We start from the raw sequence: 25,296 nt of genomic DNA, 5'->3' as shown, positions 1-25,296 counted from the left end.
TGTGAGAGGCAACCCGTCGATGTTCCCTCTCTTTTTCTCTCTCCCAAGATTAAAAAAAATCAAATCTTTTAAAAAAAATAAAGTGTAGCCCATTCCAGTATTTAGGATACAAGGATTGGTGGCAACTGTTCTCTTTAATACTTCATGACTTCATGCTTTTAATTCCACGCCCCCTCCCCAACTAAACCTTATTTTGAAGATTTTCAAGTCTCTAAAAATTTGAAACAGTAAACCCATCTACTTTCCACTACAATCCCAGTTGTTATTCTGCCTCATCTGCACTATCTCACATCTACACGTAACACACACACGCACACACACACACACACACACAGTTTGCCTCACCACTGGAAACAGAATGACACTTCACCCCTAGACATTTCAGTATGCACCTCCAAAGAAAAAGGACATTCTCCTATATAAACACAAATCCATGATCATACCTAAGAAAATTACACATTCCACCATCGTGTAAGAACTCATCTGCAAATTTCCAGAGGTCTCTAGAGTGTTTTTAATGGCAGGGTTTAAGTCAAGATCAAATCTAAGCCACGTATTGCATGTCGTCGTACATACAACCGTCTCCCCATATGTTTTACATGGCAGTTACTTTAAGACTCCACATCAGGTGTCTAGGTGAAATGTCCTACAGCTATTGCACGTATTTAATTATCCCACATAATTAGATTCGCATCAAATATTTTGGGGGAAAATGCTACAGGTGATCGGGCAGAGCTGTGAGCACCCTTCTTGGCTAGCTCAGCAGTACATTAAGTTTTTCAAAAATGAACCTAACCGAGCACCAAGCGAGGTCCTTGCTGCCATCAGCCACACTGACAGGAGCAGAGGTCCCTATGTGTTGCCCTTCCAGAGCACCCACAGCCACATCTTTACAAATGAAACGACATATTTACCACCACCTGAGCACAGGTGTATGGGAAAAGGGACACTTGAGACAACACCGTGCACTAAGCATTGTAGCCCCCAATCTGTGGAGTCTAGAATCAATTACATTAGTGCAGGATTATTAAAAAAATTAGTGAAGGACAAGCTATATATTTAAGAGCTGAGGATATATTTTAAAGCCTTGTCTATAGTTGTCTTTTTTATGATAAAAAGGGAAAAATCACATTTCTAACCTGTTTTCATGGCAATGGTAGGAAGAACAACTAGGAAAAAGGACTGTTGAGAACCATGGGCAATCCTGTACCATAAATGGTCCGTGTCCACATTCATTCCATGGGCTGGACATGACTACCCTCATTTCACAAACACAGTGAAACTCCAAGTTCACACAGGTCATTGGTTTGAAAACCAGTCTGCCCTATGGTCAAAACCCATGCTTTTCCCACTACACAAGATGCATCTAGAAAGATAACAATTGTGAAGTTCCAGTCTGATGTTTTACTTGGTTATTCATGGCCATAACTGATGTATAACCTAAAGAAAAACCACCCAAGTCAAATTTCTTGGGGGGGGCGGGGGGAGTCTCCACGCAATCCATCTAACCCACTCTGCTCTTGCTATTCAACACGGAACAGCCCATACCAAGGTCATGTATGGCTCCCATGTTGCTAAGTTCAATGGCCACTTTATTCCCACTCCATCTCTTGCTGTAACACTCGATGTATCACTAATTCCTCACACTCCCTCTTGAAACCTTTTTCTCTCGTCTTCCATTAGAGTTCTTCGGCTTTGCTCCATGACTAATCCGTGGTCTTTTTCTCCTCCTTTTTGTCCTCTTTAAATGTCTCCTCTGCTACCCTAAGTATCCTCCTCTTCTCATTCCGTCACACCCCGGGCAGGAGCACACCCTCACTGTGCCTAGTTCCTCACTGTTACGCGGGCGGCTCGCCGTCACTGAGGCCTACCACGTGCTGGGCATGACTGCTGAGGGACGAAGGACATGACTCCCAAGGATCTTCCGGGCTCTGCCCGCGGCCCAGGGATTTCACATGAGCACCGGAACCACGGACACGCGCGCACTAATTCTCCGTCAGTGCCGTAAACGCCACACATCTCCAAACTGAACTCACTCCCCTCTCCACTCATAATCTACTCCCTCCTCCCCCTCTATTCCTTTCCTAGGTACCAAACAAAATGTGCCTCGGGCAACTGCACGGCCTCAATTACTGGTTGGCCTATTTTACTTTCTCAATCTAAGATTTGACTGTCTTCCATTTCCGCTGCCAGCTAGCTTGGTTCAGGGCCCACCTGGATTACTCACAGCCAGCACCTGCCTCTCTATTCCCCATCTTCTCTGTAGCCCGTTCTTCACAGTGAAAACGGTCTTCCAAAAAGCCAACTCGGGTTATGTCAGCTCTCCAGCCCCATTCTGCTCCCAGTTCTTGGCAGCGGGCTCCTCGCTGCCCTCAGGGCAAGCCCCAGACCCTTTAGTATGACTCTCAAGGCACTCTGCCGGAAAGGGACCCACCCTCCTCACTCCAGCTCAGTGTCTTCTGCCCCCACGTTACCTCTAGTCCAGCCGAACCGAGTTCTTTTTGGGTCCCGAAACACACACATTCTCTTCCATTTTCAGGTTTCTGTGTATTTTAGTCCCTTCTCACTCTCTGCTTGGCCCATTGTTTTACCATTTATGAGACAAAGAAATGGCTGCCCAGACGGACAAAGTGCGGGGCCAGGTGTTAGGGACCGCCCTGCCTGGTATCAGAAGCTGTAACCCCCGCCTAGGCTAAGGCTGAGGGAACACCCTTGGAACCATAAGCCAGCAAGGAGGCAAAAGCTTATCTCCTTGGTAGGATCGCTGCTTCTGCTGCTTCATTCATAACTGAACCCCAATGCTTGGTCGGTTAGCCAATGACGGGTAAGATTCCCCAAGGGGGGAATGACCTAAGACAGGCACAATCACGTGGGAGGCCCCCAAGAAAGGACTTGGGGGGCTACAGCAAAAGGGGGTGATGGACCCTCACTCCTCAGCTTTGACATAGCCTGAGTGCTCATCGACTGGGAGAAAATCTCATAATCTCTCGGCTGCCTTACTTCCCTTGCTCCACCTAAGCCTGAAACAATGACAGAGGGTGGTGCAGCCCTGTGCTGGAAAGGGCGGTTCCCCGGGTGATCAGGCCTAAGAAAGAATATGTAAAATCCTGAGAAACCTGCTTTGTTTAGAATGCTCTCAGTTGAATGATAAGGGTCCAAGGAAGAAGTAAGTTTGTTCCTTAAAGTTTTACAGCTCTTTGACCCTGACTCAAAACAGGCCCTCAGACTTCCTTGTTATCTATTGTTTGATCCTTACTTCCTAGCAATGAGTAATGAGCTTTACCTGAATTCTTATGCAAACGAACCAATAAAAAGCCTCTCTGGAGGGGGACGAGGTGCTCCCCACGTGAGGAGTGGCCATGGCACCCTTCAGGAGAGAGGGTGGCCAAGACGCTCCCCATGTCAGGAGTGGCCCTGCTGTTCCTATTCCCCCACAGGGCCTGGTTGACTCTGTGTATGTTTTTAGCATGTTTCAACGAACATCCGCAGCCGAGATGGATACTGCAGGCCGGTATCCTCCATAGCCAGGTCCTTCCCCGTGAGTCCCGCTCTGCTCTGAGCCCGCCCCATCACAGCGCTCACCGCCCTCGCTGCATCTAAAGCCCCTGTACACTGACTGCTGTTACCTCCAGCGCCCGCACACAGTGGAAGTATTTCCAATAAACTTGCACGATGAAGTCTCAAATCAATGAGAAAGAAAAAATGAAATTCATTTGAAAACTTTTTCAATTTTCTAATTTAATAGAAATAACCGAAACAATGTGGCTTTCAAACAAGGATTTAAACTAATCTAATACAACTTCTACAACACATTCCAGAGCATTGTAACAAGAAATATTTACAGGCAGCTAGTGTATTAAATAACCATGAAAAGAAAATCTTGCTTTTATTACACACCAGCAAAAAACACAGGAACGGAACAATTAGAAACTGCAACTTTTAAAAAAAAATTAAATATGATTATTTAGAGAATACAATATCACAGAAACAGCACTTTTTCTTGAAGAATCATACTGAAGGGTAAGTTAACTATGTGCAAAAATAATAGGAGTTGTGGTAGTAGTAGTAGTAGTAAAAATAATGAGGGAAGGAGACCAGTTGAATACCGGGAGCAAGGAACTAGTAAGGCTATGAATTTAACCCTTTTGTGTGACAGTATTTCTACATAGAAAATTAACAGGCTTTCGGATCGCACAAACCTTTTTTGATAGGCATATAGACACCTTTCACTGACTGAAAACATAGTGAATGCCTACATTTTTCAGACCAGGAGACAGACCACACACGCCATTTCATTCCTAAGGCTGCAATTTAGGCCACACTCGAAAGGGAATAGTGATTGCAGTGGCACTTAGAAATCACTTCTGTGCCCTCCCACGTGCAAATTTGGTGAATTTAAAAGAACAGCATTTTCAGTTTTAAAGGTCACTTGCTACAAGCGGGCTAAACTTAGTTTTGTACATCTGGTAGTTTGATTATGACAAATATATCCAAATGGGCTTCGTTTTGTTTCTCTGATACAATAAAAATATATATATAAAAGACCACAAAGGCAAACACAAGGAACCAAGACGGAAGGGACGACGCTACACATGCATTCGGACCCAGTAACAGAAACCATTATATCCCCGAGTACGTGTGGAAATCTGAACTGTCTACGTAAACTGAGGCATATAAATTTTTTTCTTAAAAAAGTACCTTCAATTTTTTTTTACTCAAACACCTACATTTAAAAAAATATGCAACTTTCCCCAATTTTTAAAATAAAACGCCACAATATATTGTCATTAGCTCCAGCGCATATTTCACTTTCTTCATTTCTGAAAGACAGACTGGGTGATGTGCATACAAACTTCCCTACAAAACCACCATCCGGGCGAGGACGCGATGTGCTCCGGCAGCGGACTGAAAGCAGTGTTATTGCTTTATCGAGGAGGAGAGGGTACAGGGGAAACGAAAGAAAACATCTTGTTCGGCACAGGATCGAACTGGGGTGCCCCTTGAAAGCCGTGGATCGCCTTCAGCAGATTATTAACACAGATGGTGCACGTTAAGAAATCACAGTATGCATTCAGAACTTAATTATTTTAATAAACAGTTGGGGTGGATGGATGGATTTTTCTGAAGCTACTCACTGATCCAATGCTGATTATGCAAATAAGCAATGCTAGCAGAGAGATTTCGTTACTTCGTGTGTTATGTGTGAGTGGGAGGAGGCAGGGAACTTAAAAGGTCAAGGGCAAGGAAGCCACGGTGTCTACTCCCATTTCGAAACACAGAGAGACTGCTGAGTAACATCTGGTGGGCCCCAGTCCAAGGGCAGAGTCAGGAGACCTAAACCTATGAACTTGTTAACACTAACCACTGACAATTACATGGCAGGATACCTGCTGAGGTAATTAATAAATCTACAGTTTGCACACTGTAAACCTTTTGCTTCTATTTAAAAACATCATTTCTTTGGATGAACAAAAATTTTCAAAAACTGTTAACAGAAAGTGAGAATTATAACTGACTTTAAACTTTATTTAAAATTCCCTTAAGAAATAGAAGTCAGAAAGTGCCTGGTGGATTCTGAAAAGGGTAACCTCAACAGTGGAGTGGGCCAGCCCCTGGTCCCTTCTCTGTGTCATGACTGGGTGTTTCTCTACGGAGCATGACCTACAATCTGACCGTTCGGGACACGCGTGTGCCTGACCTTGCAAAGCAATTCCTGCAGCGAATCAGCTTGGCTAAGCACTAAAACACACACATTTAGGCCAGCAAAACAGACTAAGGAATACTTTGTTCTTGGTGTTCTGACAGGAGATAAAACTGAAATTGGCAAAAACTTTGCAAGCTTTAAGAAAGTATTCCCATCTCCAAACTGAAAAGACTACCTCTGAATGAACAATGCAAGTGCCCGAGATGGAAACAAACTGCCTTCAGGAACTGCTGTTCAACGTTTGTCTTTTCAAAACGTAACAGGGAAACATGTCAGATATCTTAAATATCAATTTAAGTTTCTATACTTTTGAAGTTATATTAGCATTGAACGGATCAACTTAGAAACAGCTTAGATCAGCTAATCAATCAGTGTGCAAGAAAAAAGCTTTAAATGAACTCTAAAGTGAACACCTTCATTTGATAACGGGTAACTGATAGCTGTTAGCTAATGGTAATTCCTCAGCAGCACGAAGTATCTTCTGGTAACAGAAATGGAGCCCACTACAGGTTGACAATAGAGTGGCTTTTTAAGAACCAATCTTGAAATAAAACAAAGAGGGAAAACCCCATCCAACATGGAAATGTCTTTAAGGGAACATACTATCTTTTAAGGCCCCAAACATTGAGAAATAAATCTTTACTTAAAATTCTGTTTCTCCCTCCATTGGTAGAAACTATATATATGACTTATCTAATAACTGTGAGAGAGAAGAGCAAGTATGAAATATTAGACAAAATAAAGCTACGCTGCTACTTGTCATTTTCCAAAAATGTGCCCTTAGGTACGTCTCCTGACAAATTAAAATCACAGATGTTGTCGGAAAGAAGGAAATGAGCACAGACAGAAATCTTTTAAAACAATTTTCTCCCTCTTACAAGGAAACTTTTCATAGGAATTTGAAATCTGAGTAAAATAACAGAACAGTTAGGGACGTTTTCCGGTTTAACTCACGACGAAACTCAGAGAGAAGCTGATGGGAAGCCGGAAGCGAGGTCGGGCAGCGGCAGCAGCAGCAGCAGCGAAGCCAGCACCAGTCACACACCACCGACGGCTTGGATCACACTCGTGTCCACCCCACCACTCGTTAACAAAATAACAACCCAAAGGAGTTTGCATAATAATTTCTTTAGAGCACTTTATTTGATTCAATACGCACTAAAAAATATTGACCTCTTAAGACAATCATGTCAAGTGACTTTTATTGAGTAATCTGTCTGAACTGCTGAAGCTGGAGTTTTTAAAAGGCAAACAATTTGCCACAAATCTGCTGATGTCTGAAAATATCTGATGGAGAGAGAGTCTTCTATTTTGGTCACTTTATATTCTAACGGGTCCGTACAAAAGTAGGACTGAAATTTCAAATCCAACAGAAGAGAAGCCTGCATGTACACAGTCCCAAGCACACATCTCGGACACGAGCATCACAAATGAAGAGGAGAAAACGAAGCAGAGCCGAGGTGGTCTGTCTGCCCTGGGTGCCGAACTCCGGGCGTGACGACGGTGGGATCGCCACCCATTCAAGCGGGAACTGGCGCGTTCTCGGGGTTTCCTTACAGCTCTCTTCTCGGTCCCTCAGGCCCTCGGTCCACGCACACGCCCCACTTGGTGGGCAGATGAGTAATCTAACCCTACCAGGTTTCTGTCAATATTTTGATGTTTTAATAATAAGCTGCTTCTGAAGATTTTCTGAGAAGTCTGTTCTCTATTAAAATAACATAGAACCTCAAAATATGAATGTGAACATTAGAAATAGACAGCATATATTACAAATCCATTCTTGATAGGAACATTAGTAAGAATACACATTAGCTTAAAAAACAGGCTCAGCAAATGTTGCTGATCTGCCGGAAGTTTTCGTTCACTATTTACAAATAAGACAAAGTGAAATACAGAAAATTTTACACATTTGGTAGCTGACAGATTACTGTTTGCCAATAGTGGTCTATCAGGAAACTGATACGAAGGAAGACTGGATAAGATCCAGTTGTCACCTTCTCAATCAAATTTCAATGCACAGAAAACCAGGTTAATTTTGAACCCGACATTCTGCCTTTCATGGGAATAACTCTCTGACATGGTGGCTGGGTTGAGAGGTGCAATTCTGGGGAAGTCGTTTCTGGAAGTGATTACTATACTCATGTGATCTGCAATGGGAAAGTCACCATGTTTATTTCAGGAGACCACTGAAACTGATTAAATGACGATCAGTGGTCACGTTTCCTAGACTCCAAGTAGGAAGAGAAAACACAACTGCTGAATCTTAAACCAACACGAAAACTGAGGCCCAAGAGCACCGACGTGAGAAGCGATGCGAAGGTGAGATTCGATGCACATCCGCACGGACATCGAAAATGGAGTCAGAGCAACTCTGACTTTACCTAGAACACAGGCCGGTGCATGTGCGGGCGGGGGCAGGCACACACGCTGTTTTAATAACCGTGCACTATGGTCTGAAGAAACAACCCATCGAGCGACATGACCCTCGGGTGTTCACACCCAGCGCCCTGCACCCAGCAGCACCACAGCCACCACCGTCTGCCGGCTCTACCGGTCAGAACTCTTCTCTCTAGTGACAGAGATTTTCGTGTCGTGTCACTTTTGCTTTTCATTGTTACTTTTAATGGTGCAAATAGAGTTCTCTCCCCCTTTCTTGACAAGAATGTGTTTCTGTCCATTACTTCAATCTAATACTATGTAAAAGCTATCGGCTTCTTCAAGGAGGTGCCCACTGGAGGCAGGATATTCGAGTAACACTTCAGTAAAAAGCATTATTCCTCTTCTTTCCTTGTTTAAACAGTCGATTTAAGTTCACGTCATTTTACTTTATGTGTATCGGTCTGTCATCTGACTTTAGGCGTTTTCTGCGGGGTTGTATAAAGTCTTCGTCAGAGTCCTCCGTTACCTCGCCATCGTCCTCTTCCTGCTCAAACTCGGGCAGGGGTGCGAAGGTCCTGTCTGAGTAGATCTCTGTGAGTTTATCTTCAAAGTACAATGCAACTGCTTTCCCTGCCTGAGCTACTTCTGAATCAGCCTGCAAGCAAAAGACAGGAATATTCACCTATTGGTAATGCACAATCCTTCACCAAGTTTGCATGGTCTGAAAAGCTTACCTTCAAATTAATCTCTTGTGTTTCTGCATAAACTTGAACAACTCTCATCATCTAAAAAGGATACCAGAGTCAAAAAAAAAGGGAAATTATAATCCTTTCTAAAGTTATAAAACTGCATAGGATTGGCGACAAAAGTCAGCCATACTAGGGGAAACAGATTATAAATGCTATGACCAGATTATAAGTGCTTTCTAAAATTCTATAGAACATGGAACCACTTTCTTTACAAAGTTCTATTACTAAAGCTACTGTGAAACCTCCATAAATTGTCTCAGATTCTGAATTACTAAGATCTGAAAAAAAAAAAATTGGTCTGAATACATGAACCTATTTAAGAGAAATACATTTGTGAAATGAATATTGGAAGAAATGTTTTAATGCTTTTAATAAAAAATCTGCCCAACTTTCAACACACCACTTAATCAGAACTGCACCGGTATGCAATTTATTAATCATAAATTATTATTAAAGCAGATAAAATGGACCTTATTCCTGGCAAGTGTTAGCTATAGTTCACAAAAGCATATTCACTTAAAATCATCTAGGTGGATTAGAAAATAAGACAAAAAACTTGGGACTGTATCAATCTAACTCTGAGTGAAGTTTTACTCTGCTCTCTGTGGCACATTGCTATTAAGGTGACTAGACTTTTAACCTAATTAAGAACCTTTTAAAAAATTTTACAAAGTCACCTAGATGCTTCCAGAGGTAGCTATCAGTACATTTTAGTAATTCAATATGATTTATTTTAGTAAGTCATATTGCACCCAAATTTCATCAACAATAAATGAGACTTGAGTATTAATCTTGAAAAGATTTTTTGAATTCTTATCCAATTTCATTTTCTTCTATAATAATGAAAATTTTCCTTAACAAGAAGGGACTTTTCCCAAAGATAACCAAAATTATTTCCCTTAAGGAGGTACATATCACATTTCTTTTCATGGTATGGATAACAAATCCTTATCCTCAGAACATTTAAAAAGCAAACAAACAACAACAACAAAAAAACCACGACCAAAGTTAATGAAAGCCACACACTGCTGAGATCCAAAAACTCAACATTATATACTCTGGGCTACGATTTAAAATGAGCCACCAGAGATTAGTTATGACTTTAACGTTCTACATCAACATGGTCAATAATGAAATCGAAGGACGCCGTTACAAATGTCTTTCCTAAAGGCACCCCAAACGCGGACTGTCTGTAACCATTTCCCATGAAATATACCTAACTACAGACTACTTCCTATACTTATCTCAACCTTCAACTTGTTTCAGAAGGAATATTCAATAATATTCCTAATTTACTATATTTAAGTATACACGTCAAATTACACATAGTAAACATTCTTCTTTGGAACTGTGGATGAAAATTTTACTATTGACAGAATTGAAGCAGGAAAAAAAATTAAATCAAATTAGAAAAATCACTTGGTGGGAAAAGCAAAACCCAAACAAAACAAGCAAACGAGCACAAACTGACAATCTGAAACTCTATAGTTTGGAAGCTAACATACTTCATTAAACCTTTCACAGTTCTTGAAGATCAAACGGACATCAGCCACGAAGTCATCCGGGACTTGGTAGTGTTGGGAATGTTTCTTCTGAAGCTTCTTTTTCACAGTGGATAAATCCATTGGTTTCTTTATAATTTTATAGTAGTTTGGTATCTTAAAAAACAAACACACACAAATAGTTATGGCTAGATAAGGATTCTCCAAAAATGCTAAATTGTTTAATTTGAAAATGTACATCATATAAATTTTCGGGGAAAATGTGTTAATCACTGAGCCAGCTACTTGCAGACTTGGGGCGCAGTGAATGTACTTTAAATCTGTGGCCGTGATCATATCATGAATCATGTTCAGAATGAGGGGCAGTCCCCATGGTCATGAAGGTCCCCAATTTCCACCTTTACTAAGTAGATTCGGAAAGAAGGCGGGCGGCAAGGCTAGCCAGTCACTAATGTTAAGGACACATCTGGCTCATCAGAATGGTGTGCTTCCTCAAGAGGTTGTTTTCAAATAGCAAAGGGAAAACAGTTACAAAAGATATTATTATTAGAATGGTACGTTTTAGAATGATACATTTATATCACAAAGTACTCTGGACATAGCAACAGAAGAAGACAGACTATAATAACCGCCCCCCAAATTTTTTGATTAACCATTTAGTGGTCACGCTGGAAAGTTCTGGCCCCCACTCTTGGTCGAAAATTTGTACCCTTGGGAAATAACTGAACATGGAGAAGCTATTTAAATAGTTCATGAAAAATAATTACTTGAAAGTAATTTTCTACTATAAAGTCCCTGAACTTTCCTGAAGACAAGACAGACTTCTTAACATCAGGTGATTACTCTGCAGAAAACATCTTTCTCGTGTCCAGACTTCTGTGCTTTGCAGCTCCTTTCTGAGCCTCCGCAGCAGACGAGCCTACCAGTCAACGCTCCGCAACAGGCCTGGCATCCTCAGTATCTTCGTCCAACAACCGACGGCTAACAAGTGTGTGCTGCATGTTCTCGTCCCGTTGGTGACGCACCGAGCACCTCTTATGTCCCTTCTGTTATGGGATGTTAGAGCCTTGATTCCTTCCAAAGGCCCCCTTTAAGTTAAATAAATAGCACTGACTTACCCAAGTTCCCAGTCTTTTCCTAATCTCGACTTTTCAAAAGAGGGCTTATGAAGGCAGAGCCAGTGTGAAATTCATTTTTACATGTTTATTCAAATAACACTTACAGACTGTTTTCTCCCCAACGTACAGAGTCTGTATTATACAACTAGAATCTTAAGAAATAATTTAGTCCAATACTCCTACTGCAAAGTTTAAAAAGTAAAGGCAAAAAAATATGTAATTTTCCCAAAGTTACAAGGATGGTTAATGGCAGAACTAAGAGAAGAAGTTGTCTTCTGACTGCTAGGTTCAAGGTTATTTCCTTATACCTGTATCCCTTACATCCATCTTAAAAGTAAAAGAGGACATGAAAATTCAATTCATTAAGTTTTCATCACAGCAACAAAATCTTTAAAAACAAACCTCAATTTTAACAAGTGAATCTCACATCCATTTAGCCCTACTGAAATTTCTGATTATAAGAAATACTTAAAATGTATGTACCTTGAAAGGTACTATGCTAAAACATTTTACAGAGGTCATCACATACAATCCTCAAAAGAACCCAATGAGGGAGGAAATAGTATTAGGAAAGAAAATTTGAGCCTTGAAAAGGTCAAGGAGATTATTCAAGAAGCCAGAGTTTTAACACAAGGAATCTAACTTCTCAACCAGGGAGGCACGGAGGTAAACAACTTACCGAAGCAGGAACTGGCTCCTGGAATTCAATACTTAATTCATGACAATAGAGGTAAAGCAGGAGACGTTCACATTTCTGGCCCCCCAAAAGAAAAGAAAGCCCTTAGTAAGTTTTTATTACAAACTGATCATAAGCCTCCTACATCCTAGCCTTCAACTGAACATACACCCAAATAAAACTGCCTGGTTTCCCATCCAGTTTTGAAACTATCTGTTCTACTTTAAATGAACTTATCAGAGACAGAAGGCCATTGTTCTTACCTATCATTAACTCAACTATTTATACACATGGGAAGGAGTGAGCAAAGTAACAAACAGCATTCTGTACAACAATTTATACCTGGTAATCTATAAATTACCACGGTTGCTATTCATTGTAATTCTCTTAGGCAGGCTGGCTGTTATTCCCTTTCTTGAAATGATTCCACTCCAGGTCAAAATTAAATAAAAACTATCTGTGTAAGTCTTCTCAATCTGATTCTAGAGGTTTTTTTTACCCAACAGAAATAAATTGAAACGTATTTTACATTTATGGGTTTCATTTACTTAAACTTCCTTTAACGTTAAGTTTGTACATCCTGAACACACACGTTCTCTTTACAGACAGCGGACAAAGGATTTTGTAGGTATATACATCGGGTGAGAGCCGAACACGACTGTAATCAACCACAGCACTCTGTGAAAGCCACTTTGTCTTTGGAGACCTGACTACGGACCACACGAGCAGAAATTCGACTGAAGTTGAGGGAAGGATTTCAGATCCCATTTTTAATATGATGACCAGTTATTAGAGGATTTTAGGCAAGAAAGTGACAGCCTTGTTTGTGTTTTCAAAAAGAACACTATGACCAGCACAGAGAGTGACTGCCAAGGGGCAAGAGCAGAATCGGGGAGCCCAGTGACGAGATTCCTATGACAGTGCAGACGACAGACCATGACGGCGGTCCCAGGAGGTCATGGTTAGGAGAAGTAAGAAGAAAGTACTGCAGTCACTCCCGATTCTTTTATTGCTCAGAGATTTCTGATCTGAGCAACAGAGGTAAATGGTGGTGTCAATGAATGATGTAAAACACTGGGGGAGAAGTACAGTTTTTTACGTTATTATCTGCTTGTTTATTGCTTTTGCTTTCTGAAGATGACCTTTAAAACAGCAGCATTTTGGCTGGGGCTCTGACTGCTGTGGCTCAGTTTGCTGGGCGTGGTCCCACAAAGCAGAAGTTCACAGGTTTGATTCCTGGCAAGCGGGCCATGTTCTTCTCTCACACCAATTATTTCTCCCTCTCCTTCTCCCTCCCTTACCCTCTGTCTAAAAAAAAGATTTCGCTTGGGACATGTTAAATGCGAGAAAGCTGGATATGAGAGTCTCTAGAGCTGAAGGCTAAAGATTTCAGAAGTCATCAATATACCATTAGATGAAGAGATTAACAAATGCAAATGTATCAAGTTACATGTTTGTAATAAACTTAAAAAAAAATTCAGCATGTTTCCAAGGGCTGTGGCTGGCTGTAGCCATGGGGTCTCCAACTGCATGCCAGAGCAACCTGGAGAGACTCTGACAGCTCAGGTCAGCACAGTACCTGCAGCTGCCACTCGCCTTTCCTGTAACGTCTCAGCAAATAAACAAACAAACAAAATTTTAAAAATGTGCAGCAAGGCAACTACAGAACCCCTAATAATACATCAATTTATTTGACACTTACCCTTTGGTCCACAGGGCTTAATCCCTGTGCAGTTTTCCCCTTCTTACTATGTTGCAAATTGTCACAATCATATTCAACCTCTGGTTTCCCAATATCTCTGCAAAACGTGCATATCCAGTCCCCACTGAGGAGAAAAACGGGCAATCAGTCCGTATTTTTATAACAAAACTCACTCTAGAGAAGCTAGTTCCCTAGAGGTTAAGACTAATTTGTTGTTTTCTTTCTTTTCTACTTAATTTTTTTTGGGGGGGGGGTCAAATCTCATAAAGTGAGGTTGTATGATAAAAACTTTCCCAGTCATTCTTCAATTGACTACCTACCAGAAAGCAGTATGAAACTGGCATCTTGGCATTCAAAAGGGTTTTTTCCCCAGTACAAAGCTGAAGGTCTGTACTTGCAGCGTAAGACCAACTCTCAGGCCCCAGTAATTACAATGGCCCCGTACTCACAGATGAGACAAGAGTACAGGGTATGGAATTCCTCAGGTGTCCTGTGCTCTCTAGGCATATACTGTACAATACATGCCAAATAAAACAATTCTTCTCTCACAGCCAAAAGCCTAGGCCACACACACACACACACACACACGCACACACGCACACACTCCTGCAAGTGCAAGCACATGCACACATAACCCTAATCTTTCAAATCTGCTCAGTCTAAGGCTTGTTTACATCAAGATTTCTATCAAACCATAAACTCCAATGAGTCACTCGTACTCCATTTCCCCCCGCCCTGACCATATCATATATAAATAAATTCTAAGTCTAGAGACTATACTAATGTGTGCCAACAGTTTCATTCCCTTCCAAAGCATCTGCCTTTGAGAGAAAGCCCTCAGTGGCAGAATTCTAATGTTCCAGCAGATGTTACTATTCAAAGGAAAAAAATATGAAAAGCCTTAATTTCTAGCCAAAATGCCAATGCTTTTCTTTTCTGAAAAAGTAAAGAAAAAGGCTGTCATTGCATCTCTGGCAAATGACTACACCTCCTAAGATTTAGGTAAGGATTGTAATTCTTCAGAAAAATATTCTGGCACTATTTCTATATCCACCACTTTTCTAAGGCAAAAAGGTTGAATTTTTCAAAAAGGGTAGTATTACTCAACTAAAATTATTGCTTTTCAGAAATCTAAGAGGAGCCCTGGCCAGTGTGGCTTGGTTGGCTGGAGCATCATCTCGTAAACTGAAACGTCATGGGTTCGATTCCCAGTCAGGGCACAAGCCAAGGTTGCGGGTTCCATTCTGGGTCGGGGAGCATACTAGAGGCAATCGATCGATGTTTCACTCACATTAATGTTTCTCTCCCTCTCTTCCCCTCTCTTACATCGGTAAGCATGTCCTCCAGTGAGAAAGAAGAGAAGGGGAGAGGAGGGGACAGGAAGAAAGAAAAGAAATCTAATCATCTATAGAGAGAAAAGCAGCTGGGTTTTCCCAAGAACACTGGTTTACTTCCACTTGAAAAGAAACCGAGGGTAAGGACTGAGGATGGGGAAAGGCTGAAGGAAAGAAGTACGACTACTGTTTTATGGTCTCTGAAATCCCCTGAAGACAAGACTGTGTGAACATAAAACGTCCAATGGAAGGAAGAGAAAGAGCTCTTCTACAGCGAACTCTCCCACGTGTAGGTGCAGACAGTAATCCCCGAGAGTCTGTGAACTGCCCAAAGCCACGAGGCTCGTCCACGGCAGGGTTACCGCTCGACCGCAGGCTGCGAAATCCAGCCCAGCGCACCGGGTCTGCTGTATTAGCTAGTTATCTCGGCTTGCCATGGGGCCACCCAGTCTGAGAACAATACTCTTTCTTTACTTATTTTATTCCCCAAATTATTCACTTTTAAATAAGCCAGTAACTGTCCATTCCAAAGTTAACGACTGACCGACATTCCACCCAGATCAAAGGAAGGTCTGAGAAATCCGCGGTGCCTCAGGCGGCGCTACCACCAAACTAGCCGCTTCCAGCGGTCAAGACAAGGCTATTTCTAAAAAAAACTCAAGACACATAAGGTGATTTTACAAAGGTGTTTTTTCTTTAAAATGCCTTCTGAGAGCTTTCAAAGATTATAAAAGTTAACTCTGGGTAAGATCCTCTAAAAGAATTTCCATAAAACTAAATAGTTTTCATAAATAAAATCATAACTGCAGACCCCACTAAAATTAATGGCAATAGATTTTTGAAAATTCAGCTTCAAGAGGAAATCTACTTTCTCCAACACACAAGGACCCTTGCCCCTCATATTTTGGAGTTTTATCTAATTTGTTTACATTAAGTATAAACTGAAGGCCAGGAAATGATCTATTTTTTATCATTAATGCTCCACTTAGATCTTGGACATTTTATCACTTAGTTATTAGCTTCTTTTGAAGGGAACACCAAAAGAAAAATAAACAGGCCCATATGTTACAGAAATACTATGTATGCATTGGTTTAGAAGGCCATCTGCCCTGAATAACTTTCTGGGGGCCAGGGGGAGGGTTTAGGTCATGAAGATAAACAACAAAAAGTCAATTCTTTCGCTGATACCTTGGAAAGCTAAGCAGTGTTGGAACATGACAAGTTAGATGGAAAACCTTTGGGCACTTTTCACAGCACAAGAGGTCCCCTCCGTTTTGGCACACGGCACACCAGTCCTCATTTGGGTCATCGTCTTTGCTGCTACCGTCTCCTCCCATCCTCGCCGCCCTGTGCATGAGGCTTCGAATTGAGGACTTTCCGTTAACGAGGCCGCTGAGCCCCGACTGTTTGCAGCTCTCGTTGGTATCTGTAGGCTCGGTTTTCACGTGGTTTTCCAGGCTCGGTAATGCATCCAGCTCGCTCTCCAGATGCAGGCTGGTCGAGAGAGGTGGTGTCAGACTGCTCTCCGGGCTGCTCAGCTGCAACATGGCAAGGACAGATTCTTGAAGAGTCATTTAATCACTGTTGTTTGCAGCATGTGTGTGTGTTTAAAGTTTATGCCAACATATATACAGACAGACTAAATTAAAATTATTCTATAAATTACATTTGTTACATAAAGGAACAAAATTAACCCCAAAATTATTTAGGCATGTTAATTTACAGCGAATTTAGGCATGTTACTACTGGTTCACTCAGATAGTAAGGCAATTAATTGAACAGGTGAGCACACTGATTTGGGAGTGAGCATGGGGTTATACTTTTCCCACCCAGAGTTGACTTTGGTATGATAGTTTTCCCACAAGAATCTGTTGCTAGTTTTTGAGAAGCATTCTGAAATAGTCTTCTGCTCACTTATCATTCTACAACTGTAGAAGATTACAACAACATAAAAAAGAGTATTTTACCCTGTCTGGGGGGTACTATCCACACTAAGTTCTGGATGAAGAGGTGGTACCAGTCCTACACACCAAGGCTCAGTGTGCTGCTTGCTACATCTACATGTACCGTGTTCAATACACAGGGGCTCGAGCTGAAATTTCTGTGCCAACCACACAGAACATGAGGCTTAAGTCTGGGTAGGAAGAAAAACTAAGATCGAAATATCAAAAAGAAGAGGGACTTGGGCCTTCTTTCATCCTATATAAAAACTCTACAGTGTTCCACCTAGGAACTCCAAAACGGTTAGTAATTCATAAGCTAAATGTAATCTTCCCATCACAGAACTCTTTGTTAAACTTCTCTCATGTCAGCACCCTTAATTCCGGACTTACAGGCCCAGGAAAATAGCCAATAGCCAAGGACCACTGGTGGCCTAAGACTCAATGGGCAATTGAGATGATTCATAAATTCAGAATAAGACAGAACTTGATTTAGAATCATGGCAAAAATACTGACCAATTACAAACTAAAAGATCGTTTGAATGGAGTCCTGAATGTGATTAAGTCTGATTAGAAAGAGATGATCTGGCTGGTGCCAGGCGAGAAAACACTCAGACACAAAGGAACGTTCACAGACGCACTGATCCGCCCAACACAGTCAGATGGGAGACCCCCGGCGGGCCCAGGGGACTGTACCATGCAGGCGCTCCTCCTGCCATCCTCTGTCTTCTCCTGCTTCACGGCGCCCGAGAAGCTGCAGATTTCATCCTCGGTCCCCGGTTCTTGCTTGACCTTCACTTGGTCAGACTTGAAACTAAGGCTCGTCTTCTCAGCAGTTCTTCCCGATGACCCACAGCTAATAAAAAACAACCAAGGCCACATATGTTTGGCTGTGTGGTGTACAGGAACGTAATCATCGTTAACATGAAAACACAATTTATTAACTTTAAAATGATCAGGACACTTTATAATGGTGTTAGGAGGACTGCGGTATAAACTTAGCTTCCACTTCTTAAAAAGGCAGACCACACTTGCAGTGGGCCTTACAAACACCACATTATGGTCTGAGGCATTTACACTGAATCATGTAAAAAGTCTAAAGTAACAGTTTCCCAAGGCTAACAGCACAGAATGTTGGTGTTGGTGATCGCTTCACTTCTCTCTATGAAAGTAGTTTCAATTCTCCTCTACCCACAAATATGTGAAGAAATAACATCAACAGTAGTTCATGAAGCCTCCTCAAAGGAACTGCTAGTTTAATTTTTCAGGGCAGGTGATTGGGAAAAGAGGATAACAAATAGTGAAGAACCCAGAAAGTCCCTATTTGAAATCAATGTAATGACACATGACTAACCAGTTCCATCTAGATCATGAGGCAAAACCATTGGCAAGAGAAAGTGAATAATTGGTAAGACTGTATTACTTCTAAGAATGAACGTTTTTTCATTCAATTTACACTTTTCTTCTAAAAACACTGATCATTGCCCTGTCTGGTGTGGCTCAGTGGATTGAGCACCGGCCTGCAAACCAAAGTGTTGCCAGTTCAATTCCCAGTCAGGGTACATGCCTGGGCGGTGGGCCAGGTCTCCGGTTGGGGGCACACAAGAAGAGGCAACTACACACTGATATTTCTTTCTGTCCCTTTCTCCCTCCCTCCCCCCTCTGTCTAAAAATAAATAAAGTATTTTAAAATAAAAAAATAAAATACTGATCATTAACTTGAAGTATAATTAACAAGTCAAGCAAGTGTTTAAAAGAACCAGTCTTCAAAAATGCATGTGCACACAATAATATACAAAAACCTCAAGGGTATACGTCTTTCCTGCATTATACTACATTATTTACACTAGAGAGTAAAAATCAGTTAACACTATTGTATTCTGTCTTAAACACACTCTTAGTGCTGTCCACCAAAAAGGCAGAGGGAACAGCGAACAATTCAGGGGTAACGAGCACCCCTGGTACCTAGAAGAGTGCCTCCAAGCACCACTCTCCTCACTAACACGACCAGAGTTCTTAAGGAAGTGGTGGACTCCAGGTGTGACTCCGGGAATGTACAAGGCAAACCTGGAACATCATTTCATAAGAAGAAACAAGGACGCTTTCAGAGACTTTGGGGTTATAACAAAACAACTAAAGGGGCCAACTTTAAAAAGCTGACAGGCCAAAAATAGAAAACTTTAGGCATCAATGAAAATCACACCTATAATGGTTGAGGAGATATAAAATGTTTAAATATGAGTTGATAAAGTTAAAAATAATAAGACTCATTGGCCACTGTTGGGAGGGTGCTGGGAAATCAATTCCTTACTATAAAAATACGTAAATAAAGAGAAAGAATCAATTCACTCAGCCTTTCCTATAACCAAATAGATGATGACAAAGTTTCTCTATACAGGAACAGTTTAAAATAGTAAACTAAGGAGGAATACAATTATTTAAAACCCATCATTTTTCAATTAGTTAAAAAAGAGAAAATGAATATTAATGGCTATCACAAAACAAACAAAAACCAACCAGACTCCCCCAAACCGAACCGAACCTAGTCAAACCTCCTGATCTGAAGAGTGACAGAGAAATCACAGCAGGCTGTGTGCCCCAGCAGCACAGCGGGGAAAACACTGCAGGAGAAACACTACGCCCCCAGTTAACACTGACCCTAGCTTCAACATCTCTACTGACGGCAATGCAGACAGCTTATTTGAATGTGGTTCAAAGAAACCTTTTTATTAAAGACCCCCCCCCAAAAAGGCCCTTGTGGGAAAAATTGGGAAATCTGACCATTAACTGGATCTCTATTGAAATTAAAGAACTATCTGCTAATTTTTTTCTAGGTGTGATAATAGTTCTGTAGCTATGCAATTTTAAAATCCTTATGTTCTAAGTGATATATTCTGAAGTAGTCACAAGTAAAATAAGACATCCGATACTGGTTTCAGAACAATCCAGACCAAGAGAGAATGAGCGGGAGCAGAGAAGAATTAACAGTGGCCACAACTGCTGCGTTAAGACTGGTAACTGTTGAAGCTGGGTGGTAAGTACCTAAGAGTGCATGTGGTAGTCTCCTTTTTCAAATACGTATTTGAAATATTTCTTAATAAGAAAGAAAATATATAGCTATTAATAATGAAATACTCACCTGCCTCGACTGCCAGTACTAGAGGTACTAGGGGGTCTCACAGGTGTGTGAGAATTGGATAAACCTGCAACCAAAAAGTTAAAATGAGTATTAATGCAGGTAAGAGTATTCAGAATTCTACCTACTAATTACAGAATTAAAGATGATTATAATGAAACTCATAAATTCTCAGAAATCAGACACAGGCTTGGCCTCAGGTTGGCGGACCTCAACCAGCCTCTCGGCCGAGCCCCGTTCCCAGAATTCTCCTCACGGCAACACTGTGTTTCCGACCAGTGACAAGTGAGCAGGTCAGAGAAAGCCATTCGCTGTCCTGCCCAAGTCATCTGATAAGTATACTACTTAGATTCCTATTATTTACTCTTTATTTTAGAAGTCCTACAATAATTACAGTAAACCTCAAAAATTATATGATTCAAAAAATGTATTAATGATGCATCTCATGCAAAACTCACACTGAAATCTGAACTATTCTTACTCCAGAAATAATGAGGTGGTCTGTTCTAGTAAGGAAAAAAATAACAGTTAATTTACCGCAGAAAAATCTATTCTGTGACTCTGCGCTGTCGATTTGTGGGGAGTTGCTGCAATCATTCACTGCTGGTAAGAAGGTCAATAGAACAACTGGGATTTTGGAAAAGCTGTATTTCATGGACCTGGTTACTCACATTTTAACAGTTTCCAATGAAATTTTGTTTTAAAATTACAATCTGAAAATTCACTTGCCTTCCCTTCACTTTTTTTAAACAAATTTTCCACTTTTCATTATTTTACAAAGTGTTTTAGACTTGGGTTGAAACCCAAGAACTCTTCGACTGAAGATCTAGATCGGAAAACATAAGACATGGAGGTCAGCGTGCCCACAAACGCGGCATCCGCCAGCAGGGCTGGGGGGCGGGGGGGCCGGGCCCCGGAGTGCTGGACCGCACACACTACAGATATCAATTCATCTCACTCCAGTCAGCGAAAGACTGCCAAGACTACCTGAAGAAAAAATAGTCAGAAGGAGCAATCATGGGAAAAATATGATGTGTTATGAATTGTTAATTCTGGGGGCCCCTTGGCTAGAAGAGAGCACCCCCTTGTTTGGCCAAACACCAGTCTAAACGTTGTCATGAGGGTATTTTTTAGATGTGATTAACACCTCAATCAGCAGATTCTGAGTGAAAAACATCAACATCTATAACGTGCATGGGCCTCATCGAATTAGTTGGAGACCTTAGCAGGAAAAGCCCAAGGTCGCCAGAGGAAGACAGAGCTCTGCCGCTCGACTCCAGACGGCATCGCCTACGCTTCTCTGGGCCTCCGGCCCGGCGGCCTGCTCTGCACCGTCTGGGCCTGCCCGCCCTAACAACCGCATGAGCTTATTCCTTCAAACCTCTCCCTCTCCCTCCACAGGCACGCACGCACACACGCTTGTAACAGACAGGGGTGGCACCTCAGCTGGTTTTACCTGACGATCCTGGAGACAGGGCAGAGGGGCCTGGAGAGGGATTCATGGTGCTTGTAGGCTGTGGGGGTAGGTGACTGCCTGAGATGTATCTACTTAGTAGATTATCTAAACTACTTGAACCAGCATCTTCCAACTAAAGAAAAAAAAAAAAAGATAAATTTGCTTTGATTAAACAGAGTAGAAGTTATTAATTTTATTAGGATAATCACTTAAGCTGTTTCCTAATAAACAGATTATCCTACATCTAAATCAGCCTGTTGCTTCCTTAGGCACCCTAAGGGAATCACACAGTATAAAGTTTATCTGAATAAATCTATAATAATATTATTCAACAAATAAATACCCAGCAGAACAGGACAAAACCCAATAATCCACTAAACCCTTTACGTTCTACTATGAAAACAGCGCCGACACACCCTGACATGTTTGCCTTTTCTCAAAGCTGATGCAAGGCCCTGTTTTTCCACTGTCCCATCTTCTTCCCTTTATTTCAACACCCAAAGATCTCCCAGAATCATTCACCCAAACAGGAATTCAACGTCAATGCCCAACTCCAAAGCTCTGAGTTGTGTTTCTACGCAGGAGAAAGCCCTCAGCCCGAGACACAGGGCCCCTACTTCACAAAAAGCAGGCGTCGACAGGCTGTGAGCTACAGCCAGAGGGCCTGGCACGGAGACTGGGACCTGAGTTCCAACTGAACATCAGCTTCCCATCTTTAAAACGTTCACCCACACTGAGAACTGTGATGATGAAATGAGAAAATTTGTGTAAGAAATAGTAAATCGATACTATTTAATTATAAAAACCATCCCAAGTAAAAGTTTATACTATTCCATATGGAGACGGCCAAATCGCCCTTAAGTAACTGCCCGTCTTCTTGCTTCCTGATCTGACTGGATCTACACGTGCCCCTTCGCACTTTCTCTCCCACTGGAGGCAGGAGCGCTTCTTGAAAACTCAACACATGCATTTACTACTTGCTTTCCTCCCCTCCCAAAATACACAGTGATTTTCATGACTATAAAACAGAAAAAGATGGCATCAAAGCAGTAACCTTAGAAGAAGCGATAAATATATATACACCAAGGTAGAGTTGGGCTGACAGAAAAATGAACAGAATAAAGCATCTCAAAACATACCACAGACAAGATTCTCCTAAAAATAATTCAGTATCCATTTACAATAAAAATCATCAACAAAGTGGGTATAGAGGGAACATACTGCAACATAATAAAGGCCATAAATTACAGCTCAACAGCTAACAACATACTTAACAGTGAAAAGCTGAAAGCTCTTTTAGATCCAGAAAAAAAACAAGGATGCCCACTCTTGCCACTTTTATTCAACATATTGTTGGAAGTCCTAGCCAGAGTAATTAAGAAAGAGAAACAAAAGCATCTAATTTGGAAAGGAAGAAGTAAAACTGTCCTTATGTGCAGATGACATATTACAGATAGAAAATCCTAAAGACTCCACCCAAAACTGTTAGAATAAATCAATTCGGTGAAGTTGCAGGATACAAAAACAATTAGGATTAGAGAAAATAATCCTAAAATTTATATAAAACCCCAAAAGACTCTGAAGAGCCCAATTCTAAGAACAAAGTGGGAGGTATCATACTCCCTGATATCAAGCTATGCTACAAAGCTACAATAATCAAAACAGTATAGTACTGGCATAACAGATACAGATCCATGGAACAGAGAACCCAGAAATAAATTCTTGCCTATATGGTCAATTAATCTATAACAAAGGAGGCAAGGATATACAATGGGGTAAAGACAGTCTCTTCAATAAGCAGTATTGGGAAAATCAAACAGACACATGCAGAAAAATATAAAATTGGGCCACACTTTCTTACACCACATAAGAATAAACTCAAAGTAGCTTGCAGACTTAAATGTAAGACCCAACACCATAAAATTCCTGCAAGAGAACATAAGCAGTCAACTCTTTGACACCACTTGTAACAGTATCTTTCTGGATGTCTCCTTGGGCTGGAGCAACAAAAAATAAACCAATGGGACTATATCAAACTAAATAGGTTTTGCACAGCAAAGGAAACCAAGAATGAAACAAAAGGACAACCTACTGAATGGGAGAAGATATTTGCAAATGATACATCCAATAAGAGGTTAATATCCAAAATACATAAGGAACTTATACAACTTAACACCAAAAAACCCAAACAATCCAACTGAAACATGGGCAGAGGACCTGATTAGCCGTTTCTCTAAAATGGATATATAGATAACCAACAGACACAAAAAAACTGTTCATCACTAATCACCAGAGAAATGCATATTAAAACCCTAATTAACTACCCGTCATCTCATACACATCAAAATGGCTATCATCAGTAACTCATAGTAACAAGTGCTAGCAGGAGAAGGGAACCTGCCCTTGTACACTGAGGGTGGGATTATGAATTGGTGCAGCCACTATGGAAAATACTGTGGAGACTCCTCAAAAAATTAAAAATAGAGCTACCATACAATCCAGCAATTTCACTTCTGGGTATTTATCTGAAGAAACCAAAAACACCAACTTGAAAAGATACACACCCCCATGTTCCTTGCAGCGTTACTAATAACAGGCAAGATATGGAAGCAGCCTCTATGTCCATCAACAGAAGGATGGATAAAGAAAGTGTGTATACATACAAAATGGAATTATTACTCAACAATAAAAAAATGAAATTTTGCCCTTTTGTAACAGCATGGAGGAACCTAGAGGGTATTATGCTAAATAAAAGAAGTCAGAAAGAGACAAAGACTACACAATCCCACCTGTATGTGGAGTCTGAGAACAAAACAAAACAAACTCACAGACACAGAAAAGAGGAGGAAGAGGAGGTGGGTGGGTGAAATGGGTGCAAGGAGTCAAAAGATACAAACTTCTGATTATAAAGTCAATAAATCACAGGGAGGTAATACATACAGCACAGTGACTACAGATGGCAATACTCAAATAATACCATACTTGAAAGCTAAGAGAGTAAATCTTACAAGTCCTCATCACAAGAACATAACTTTTGTAACTATGTATGGTAACAGATGGTAACTGTCACCATACTTATTGTGGTAGTCATTTCGAAATGTATACAAATACCCAATCACTAATGTTATACACCTGAAATTAATATGTTTCATGTCAATTACATCTCAATTTTTAAAAAAGTAAACAGGCCTCTCTCATTAAAGACGTCTCTTTCATTAAATACCCCAGAGAGCTGCATGTCAGTGACATGACGGGCTGAAGGTGGGAGCAGGCTACAGGCTAACAGGAGGGACAATAAGGCGGACTGAGAGCTGTGCCTGCCCACTGGACACAGCTGTTGGCCATGGCTTTACTTGTAAACTCTTATTACTGGAGAGCTCCGTGCTGCAACCACAGTCTGCTGGAGGATGTGTGAAGAGGGGCAGCTACTGCACTAACATAAGCCATAGACAGAAGCTGGGCCCGTCTCACCTAAGCATGAAAGAGGGAACGATCCAAAACATACACGGAGGTCTCACGTTACGTACCTCTGTTCCCACTCTCTTACACTATCCTGCCTGCAGTCTGTGTCTCTGCCAGAGAGACGACCTGAAGTCTGG

The 25,296-nt window shown here is 41.2% G+C and overlaps 1 protein-coding gene and 1 non-coding gene across 3 annotated transcripts in view; one reads left to right on the top strand and one right to left on the bottom strand.

Annotated features, from left to right (window-relative positions):
- Positions 1 to 3,721: 3,721 nt before the first annotated feature.
- Positions 3,722 to 25,296, bottom strand: part of TRIM33 (tripartite motif containing 33) — a 97,539-nt gene continuing 75,964 nt past the window's right edge. The window contains exons 12-20 of one of the 2 annotated variants that reach the window (XM_045816473.1): positions 21,698 to 21,830; positions 20,245 to 20,308; positions 17,802 to 17,961; positions 16,353 to 16,702; positions 13,831 to 13,954; positions 12,132 to 12,206; positions 10,338 to 10,490; positions 8,818 to 8,868; positions 3,722 to 8,738 (exon numbers count right to left, since the gene is read on the bottom strand). In XM_045816473.1, the coding sequence (XP_045672429.1) occupies positions 8,526 to 8,738; positions 8,818 to 8,868; positions 10,338 to 10,490; positions 12,132 to 12,206; positions 13,831 to 13,954; positions 16,353 to 16,702; positions 17,802 to 17,961; positions 20,245 to 20,308; positions 21,698 to 21,830 (1,323 nt within the window). In that variant the 3' untranslated portion in view covers positions 3,722 to 8,525. The remainder of the gene's footprint in view (positions 8,739 to 8,817; positions 8,869 to 10,337; positions 10,491 to 12,131; positions 12,207 to 13,830; positions 13,955 to 16,352; positions 16,703 to 17,801; positions 17,962 to 20,244; positions 20,309 to 21,697; positions 21,831 to 25,296) is intronic. The other variant, XM_045816474.1, reaches the window with a different exon arrangement.
- LOC123804885 lies at positions 13,607 to 13,737 on the top strand. Its single transcript, XR_006783234.1, has one exon. It is a non-coding gene; the product is annotated as a small nucleolar RNA SNORA44 (small nucleolar RNA).

Source organism: Phyllostomus hastatus, unplaced genomic scaffold (assembly GCF_019186645.2).
Source record: "Phyllostomus hastatus isolate PE091 unplaced genomic scaffold, TTU_PhHast_1.1 phas_scaffold_216, whole genome shotgun sequence".
Lineage (NCBI taxonomy): Eukaryota > Metazoa > Chordata > Mammalia > Chiroptera > Phyllostomidae > Phyllostomus > Phyllostomus hastatus.
The sequence above is the reverse complement of the archived record's forward strand: the minus strand, read 5'-3'. Positions and strand labels throughout refer to the sequence as shown.